General features: G+C 29.6%; 1 protein-coding gene across 1 annotated transcript; it reads right to left on the bottom strand.

Moving 5' to 3' along the window:
* Positions 1-4,990: 4,990 nt before the first annotated feature.
* LOC128667453 (carcinine transporter-like) lies at positions 4,991-7,557 on the bottom strand. Its single transcript, XM_053737411.1, has 6 exons — positions 7,535-7,557; positions 7,241-7,463; positions 6,918-7,085; positions 6,144-6,477; positions 5,148-5,893; positions 4,991-5,050 (listed from the first exon to the last, which is right to left on the bottom strand). The coding sequence occupies exons 1-6, from the start codon at positions 7,555-7,557 to the stop codon at positions 4,991-4,993; spliced, it is 1,554 nt and encodes a 517-aa protein (XP_053593386.1).
* Between the last annotated feature and the right edge of the window lie 1,500 nt (positions 7,558-9,057).

Below are 9,057 nucleotides of genomic sequence, written 5' to 3'. Positions count from 1 at the left end.
TTTTTTCACATTATTTACTTCACTTAAATAGTTTAAACGTTAATGATCACAAACTCTAGTACTTTAATAATAATAAATTTTTTTTTTAATTGAATTTATGTGTTTTTTCGATGCATGGGCCAGGCCTGGCAACCAAGCATGGGTCAGGTCTGACAACCAAGGTTGGGCCAGGTCTGGCAAGCAAGCATGGGTCAGGGCTGGCAATCAGGCTTGGCACCCAGTTATCATTCCAGACTTCTACCAAGGCTGGAACAAGGCTGGCTTATAAGCTTGGCCCAGAGTTCAACATAGTTGAACCAAGTCTGAGCCAAGCCTGGGCCCGTCGTACTTTCCTGTCTGGGCAGAGGAACCTAGTCTTGACCAAAGTCTGGGTCTCCATTGAATGGCCAAGGCTAGATTACCCGGTCCTGGCCCAACTGTGGGTTTCCATTGGATGGCCAAGATAGGAGAACCCGGTTTTGGCCTAAGCCCGGGTAATTATTGTAGCGGACAAGGCTAGGTTACTCAGTCCTGGTTCAAGCCTGGGTCACTACTGAATGGCCAAAATAGGAGAACCCAGTCCTGGCCCAGACTCGGGTAATGATTGGAATGGCCAGGATTGAGTAACCTTTCTTGACCCAAGCCTGGGTCAATATAGACGTGCCAAAGCTAGGTTCCCCAGTGCTGAGCCAAAGATGGCCCCTTTGTTCAACTCTGGTAGCTCTTGCATGGGTTACAGTACTTTCGAAGTATTACAATAAGTATTTCATAAATATTCTGTTAGTATGCATACATATTTAAATACTTACTTGTTTTTTATTTATCCTTAAATAGGTCATAATTTAAAAGATAAAAAAAAATAAGTGACATGATATCTAAAAATACAAACAACGATAACTTATAATTGAAGTCTCAAGTTACAAGAGGCACGAGTGCCGTCAGGTGGTAAGCAGATCCACTAAACTTTTCTTACCACCCGGCATATTCTTATACAATTATATGTGTATATATATATTAACTTGGAGTTTAACCCTCGAGCTCACCGAAGTAGTATATATATAGTATATATGAAAGTCTTTTGTGCCGCCTTTTCGGCGTCTCTTCTCTTTAAAGATTATTCTCTTGACCAACTAATATAACGGATGCTCTTAGGTAGGAGTAAAAAAAAAAAAAGCATGTATTCAGTATTTGCCACCTGTTTCTTATAGGCTCGTGCACACTATTTGAAACCATAAGGTATCAGAAATAGTATCTTGATTTATTCTTGGGCTATAGAATTCGAAGAAATGCCGTCAAAAATCTCTTATTCCACTCTACACACGATAACAGATCCTTCAAATATATTTATATATTCATCAATTTCATCTTTTTTTACTTTACCTCTCGTTCTTCATCTTTCTCGTCTTTACCTTTTCAACAAGGAATTGGATCCAAGTAGGTGCCACCTGCTTACTGAATTTCTTGTTTGATCAAGTGGAAAAAGGATGCAAGGAAGCAACAGGCACCCAGTTATTGTATACCAAAGGACCAAAGAAATATTATTCAGTGTCATCAAAAATTAGGATTGTCTTACTAAACTCTCCACGAGCTATGACTTTTTTCTTTCTTTTTTTTAAGTTATTGTGGTAGTTTAAAAATGTCAGGATCAGTTTATTTAATGTGTTTATAAATTTAACGTCTACGCCATTTTTAATAATATATACGTATAAAAGTTTTATAAAAAGATCGAATTGAGCATTTTAATCAAAGATAGAAAATAAATTAGGGACTGGTTATGTATACTAGTGAATTATTATTATTTTAATACTTTTTTTTTCTTTTGTGATGGTTATTTAAAATTTATCAACAGAGACAAGTGACTCAAACGATCGTAAATTCTCAACAGAGACTGTCCTGATATCTGATCGCTTTATCGGCATTTACAAGTGTAATTTCGTTATATAAATCATGCAAAAAGTGAGGCTCGTAAATTTTAAAAGGGAACACTGACGTCGGGTATAGACAAACCTCGTAAGGAAATAAAAATTGTGGTTGCAAACCATGGACGATGTTGACAGAATATTTGACAAGATACTGATGATGATTTTTTTTTATCGTCTAGTGTGCGATAAAATTAATAGAATTTTTTTTACGTATATTTTATTTTAAAAGTTAAATATTTTCAGAAAAAGTTATATTAATTCAATCCATAAATAAATTGCTTTATTTATTTTATTATTATTGGAATAAAATTTTGAATATTTACATTTTATATAAAATAATATACGTAGAATAGGTATTATTTTTTATTATATTTTATTTTACATTTAATAATCTGCTTTATGAAAGATTATGAGTGATAAAAATTTTAATTATTTTCAGGGTTTCGAATATCAACTATTTTTTTGCGATCAAAGTTTTATTTTAAAATTAAATTTATATTTTCGCAGAGTTCATTATTTTTGTTTGTTTTGAATGAAAAGAAAGACGAATTAAAATAATACAGGCTTATATTTAAAAACTATTGTTGACAGCATTGAAAAGATCAATGAACGAGTAGGGCGAGGGTGAGGGATGAAGTCGTGTGAAGAGGATCATTTTGTAACTTAATCCAAAAGCTTTTAATTAGACAGCAAGATTTTTTTGAGGAGGGTCACTCTTTAGTTTAGAGGGTTTGCAAAGACAGATAGACTGATAATGGCAATGTTGCCAAAACTTTGTTACTGAACGAAAAAAAAACAATAATAAATAAATAAAAAAAATATGTGATATTTAGAGAAACCTCTTCATATTTGGGAGGGCCATGACTGTATATATATGTATGAATATATATTTATGAAACAAGAGGGTGGAAACGAGTGAAAATAAAATAAGGGGTGAGTTTACGGCTTGTAAAAATAATTCAATATAAAAACATAATACTTTTTTCTTTTACATCCCTAAAAAAATATTTTTCATTCAATTTGAATAAAAATATAGAGAGGGATGGATGGAATTGAAAGAGAAAAGTATACTTGTAAAAATAAATAAAAATGTTTTGTACAATATTAAAATATTTATGAATGTAATAAAACTAATAAAAATTGTTTTTTAAATATGGATGAAAAAAATTTTATATCGAAAGTTAAATTTTTTTTTAATTTATGTATCGAGTTTTTATTATTATATTACATGGCCCTTGTAAAATTGTATAGATTTTTTGTTGTTGATTTTTCTGAAATCGAGTTTATATTGAAACTGAAAAATTTACGTTTGAATCGACATTAATGGGATTATAAAAAGATTGATGATTTTACAACAACGAAGAATAAAAAAAAAAATTTAATTTAATATGCAATGAAATAAAAAAAATTAATAAATGAAAATCCTATAATTTATTATTGTTTCATAAAAATAATTATCTTAAATTGTTTTATCTACTGATCCTAGTATGTTTAATTTATTATCAGTAAAAAATAGATATGCTTGTAAATTATTCAGGACTTAAGAAAAGCTTAAAACTTGTTACTTTATATAAGAAGAGAAAATCAGTTAGTGTAATTCCATCGAGTTAAATGTAAACGTAAGGATTCATTTAGTTTAATAAAAAAAACTTATTTTAAAGAACCTTAGACATTTTAAATTGATGAAGCCTTATTAATTATTTATGTTTATATATTAGAAGAAAAAAATTAAATCAGACAAAAAATAAATTTTGACTCAACTTTAAATAAATTATGAGACAACAAATTAAATATAAAATATTAGGATGGATTTAAAAGGGAGAAATCGGTAAAAATGAATTTATTTGTGATGGGTCTTAATATTTTTTACGAGGCTTTCAGAGAGAGAATAGTGGTATAAAGATAAAAAAAAAAATATTTCGTCCCTCTTTCAACAAGGTGTGTAGCTATGCACCCCACAAACTCTTGTGTGTATATGTAAATCGATTGGGCGTTTGCGGTGTTGCCGAGTTTAAAATAAAATTCCAATGGAAAGAGGACTTATGTTACGGCGTCACTACCTCAATCACCAAACATATATAAAAAAAAATAAAAAAAGGATAATAAACAAGGATGAATAAATGAAAAAAGTATCTAGACAAAAAAAAAAATATTTCATAACCAAGTTATTTTTTTATGATTTACGATTTCAGATATTTTTTACTTAAAAATACTTTTAGATTGATATTAAATTAAATTTCAGTTATTAGGAAAATATTTACCATGTGATGTTTAATTATTAGTGCTCTGGATTAATCGAATTTTTTTTGTGAAAAAAATTTAATAAACTCCAATTTACCCGCGATCCACTGTCTGAAGTATGTTTGTGAAAAGAGCCATTAGAATCATCAGCATTTATTGCATACCATCGTTTTGGTTTAGTTTTACTAATTAATCGACAAAAAAAATTAATTGCTTTAATTAAAAATATTTTCGTTTCATATTTTTTAAACCAGGACACAGTAAAAAATATCGAGTTATAATCAACACAATTTTTCGTTGTTTTTTGTTAACACAGGCTAATAATGTCGAATTTACCTCTCAAAAATTTTTATACTTGTTTCTGTTCAATAAACTTTCTTGGTTATGTGACAATCAAAAGTCTTTAATATAAATTTTGTCTTCAATAAGAGATCGGTTAAAAATTTTCAAATAATAAAGCAAAATCTGCTAAACAAAGATCGTTTGAAATACAATTAAATATTTTTTACTGTGAATAAAGAAAAAAAACTTTTTTAATTATTAGAATCACAACTGGTCATATTTCTTAAATTGAAGTGAATTTTGTATCCGCTACAAAAGACGGTAGAGTGGTTGAAACAGTTACAAAGTCTTAATATCTGTGGTAAAAGTAGAGTCAGTCAAGAGAAAGTCTTATTAATTATTGAGGAGTTCAAAATTCAGGGAAAAAAATAACTAATTTAATTTGATTTTGGCTTAGCTGACTCAAATTCAAGTCAAGAAAGACATATCTAAGATATTTTTTTTTACCTGGGATCCAACTGGGGATGATACAAATGCCTAAGATGTCATTAGTGTAAACGATAAATCTATTTAGCCAAGTACTGGTAAAATTCATCAACGAACACATAAATCTGCAATGATACACTCTATTTCAAAAATTTACACAAACATAATTAACATGTAAAAACATGACCAGCTGTAATACTAAACTTTGAAAAAAAATAATTACAATTTAAAATAAACAGAATCTAAAACAGTATCAGGTAATTCACGGTGATATAAATCCTTGATATTGAGACTAAAAAATCCAGCAATAATGCATGTTAAAATCAATGTAATCGCAGTCGTTGGAAATTGAATATAATTATGATTTCCAATCCAAACGAATACTGCCCAAGTTGCTCTCCAAATTCCGGATAAACTTCCACGCAATAACGTCGGGACAGTTCTAACATTATAATTAAGTAATACGCCATAACTCAGACTAACTACTGAAACATTTATCAAGAGAAATGTTATGGTTGGCCCGGTATTGGTTGGTTTCATTTCATAAAGATTGATTGTAAGCATAAAACAACTCATAAATACTAAATATATTGATATTTGTAATATTTTACGGTGTCCCATTAATAGTAAACAAAATTGTCCACATAACATACCAGCCAATGTTGAAAATGCAATCAAACTGTTTGCTATGTATGATTTGGTAACGGCTGCTAGTATCGAGTAATATGACGAACCAAATATAAGGGCATACAATGCTGTTAAATATGTTATACCAATTACTTCGTAAGCTATTTCTGTTTGGGATAGTATGTTCCACAGATACAGTTGTCGTTTTGATATTTTATATCTCTCTAGATCATTTTCCACATAAATTAATTTTAAATCATCTGCTATTGACTTTTTTCCATTTACTTTGGATCCTTTTTTAATAACTTTTTCAAGTTCATCTAATTTATTAACGCAAAAAAGCCATGCTGGTGATTCTGGTATTGTGCGATAAAATATAAACATTATTAAAAAAGAGGCATTAATAATAATTATCATTATATCGTATGAGTGGAAAAAATAATTTATCGTCGGTGTTAATCCTGTAATATTAATGAAAGAATTATTTAAATTTATTTTCAAAACACAGTAACTACGTAAAAATTATATGATGATAAATATTTAGGGGTTTATTTGAATTCAAAATAAACAAAAAAATATTAATGATATTTTGTAAATTTTTTTTACCTATTCCTAGAGCGAAACTGCAGCATGCAATTATTAAAAATTCAGACCTACGATTATTGCTAGTTATTTCAAGAATAAGGACCAAGCAAACGGAAAATCCACCGTCAAAAAATCCATTAATTGCATTAGAAACAACAAATACCATGTAATAATTTGAAGTGGCAACAATGAGAGCCGTTATGGGTGAAAGCGCACATGAAATAAAAATAACAACTTTTCTACCTATCCAATCGCCTAAAATTCCCATTATCATATAGCCAGCCACTCTACCAAAAACACTTGAAGATTGCCATACAATTGGTACTGTAGTGCTATTGTCGCAACCCATACTGAACTGATAAAAAATTAAATTACCATAAATATCTTTTTATTTTTATATGTATATCAAGTGGAACATTTCATTTTGCGGCAACAATTTTTTCTTATGTACTGTTCGAAATTGATTAGTATACATTTAAAAAAAAAACTTTCTTTTATAGTCCTCGTTTAAAATTTTAAAAAGTTAGAATTTCATTTGCCGATAAAAAATGTGTTTTTTCATCTACCAAATTTTTCTGCTCAACCCTATTCAAAATGGAAACTTAAAAAAAAAGTTTACGTTCCTATATAAAGATTAAACTTCAAAGAGGAAATTTTTAGTGTATACTAAAAAATTTATAACAATATTACATTTAAAAAAAAAAATCTGTCACATGACATAGTCTAATAAATGTAGGCTCCATAATGAAAAAATAATAAAATATTTGAAAAATGTAAAAAAAATATTTTTAGTACCTTTTCTGCTAAACTTTGACCCCCGACAGTACTATAATGAATTCCGTATGGACATGGAATGGTATCAGTGACTGTTATCGGTGGTCTTTCAGCATAGCTAATATTAACTAATTGACTATAATTAATATTATATACTGTACATCCTTGAAAATAACCATCATCCACTAACTGTTGATTCCACATTTTACGAGTACAAATACCAATACACTAATTATCGGATTAAGAATATATATATATATATATATACATATGGTATAGTAACCATTATATTGTATTTTATATAACCATTATTGTTATATTAATATTATCATAAATAGCCTTACATAATCTGCACTATGACTGTAGATTATCCATTCAGTATTTGTCCAATTATAAAGAAAATCTGGTTTTTTACACCACCAACCTTCTGGCCGCATTATCGTTTCAGTTCCAGTATTTAACATATGTGTGAATACACAAAAACTTATTAATATTGTTATCAATAATTGCCAACGCCCTGAGCCAATTAGCTCATCTACAATATCATTTGCTGGTTGCAAGTTATCTCTAAAATATAATTTGCCAATAACAAAATTGATTAACTAATTAATTATTAATTAAGTTACTAAATTATTTACCCAGATTGATCTATGGGATACATTATTTTATTTTATTAATTAAAACTTGAATTATTAATCTTTTAAAGTTATTTTGAAATAAAACTTTATAAATTTTAAGCTCAAGTATTTCAATTAAACTTTTTTATTTGATAATAAAAGAAAAAAAAATGAATCGCGTCGCTTAGTCGGATAATAAAATTTAAATGAAATTGAAAAACAACGTTTGAAAATAATAAAAAAGTCATTTAAATGAATTTTAACAACTTATATATATTTATTTCAATACTTAACCCATTTTATACTTTTGATCATTTATTTTTTATTACGAAAGTTTTGTTGAGGAATTTACGTTGTTAGAGGCAACGGAATAATAAAGTATAAAAAATTTGTTTAATAAATTTTTTAATATAACTCTCTTTTAAAGCTACTTATTTTAATCTATTTTTTTTCTCGGCATTCTCTCATTCTCGTCACACACAATATATGTAATAATACACATTCTACAATGTTCCTCTCTTGCTGTTTACTCGTCTGAAAATTGCCCTTTACTTAACGCAGGCTGACTTTGTCGTGCGATGGTGCGAACAAAACATCTCTGTACCGCAGAATAATTCCTGTTTGTAGTTAAAGACGGTTAATTGAACCATATGCTTCATTTCACTGTACACTATATTAACTATTCTCTACTTCTATATTATATAATTCACGTGAATTACGGCAGACGATCTATGTCCTGTATTCTCCATGTTCACGACCGGTTTCCACCTACGACTCGTACGGACTTGCTCGTGCATATGAATAGTAGTATACATAGATTTCTAGCCATTGGCTTTCGTTAGACCCCACACATCCCTTCGAATAACATAGATAATACAGGCACTATATATACCCCCGGTTCAATGTGAACATCCACTGCAGATTTCTGCACTCTGCTTTTGGTATATATAGATTAACTATATATACCGATGGCTCTATGAGAAGGGCTGCCTGGATAAGCCAGTTCTTAAACTTGCAAATGTGCAAACACTCCTGGTAAAGAGTGAAGAGTTTTGAATGAGATCATAACCTGAAAAGTATGAAATATCCGAAAAAAGTTTAGAAAACAAAAATTTCTTTAATATTTTCTTGACTGTAGAGGGGCCGTTCATAAAATATACGCTACGCAAAATTTGATCTTTTTAGACCCCCCCCCCCTTCGTCGCACCATGTCACGTTTTCTGCCATCCTCCTGTCAATATCACGTCACAAATGACAGACCCCCCCCCCCTCTCACTATGACGGAAATATATACATAGAAATATTTATATATTTACAACTATATGAAACGAATGACTTTCTATCTTAATAAAAAAATAAAATTAAAAAAAAAAACCAAGAGAAAAATTTGCAAAATTGTTTAATGAGCTGTGAACGTCACGGTTTCTTAGACCCCCGATCCCCCTTGTCACAGCTTTTCACAGTAAGCGTCATCCCTTCCTTCTCCATAAGTGCGAACGTATTTTATGGTCGACCTCAGACCTCATGTATGTGCGTGTGTGCGT

Source organism: Microplitis demolitor, chromosome 3 (assembly GCF_026212275.2).
Source record: "Microplitis demolitor isolate Queensland-Clemson2020A chromosome 3, iyMicDemo2.1a, whole genome shotgun sequence".
Lineage (NCBI taxonomy): Eukaryota > Metazoa > Arthropoda > Insecta > Hymenoptera > Braconidae > Microplitis > Microplitis demolitor.
The sequence above is the reverse complement of the archived record's forward strand: the minus strand, read 5'-3'. Positions and strand labels throughout refer to the sequence as shown.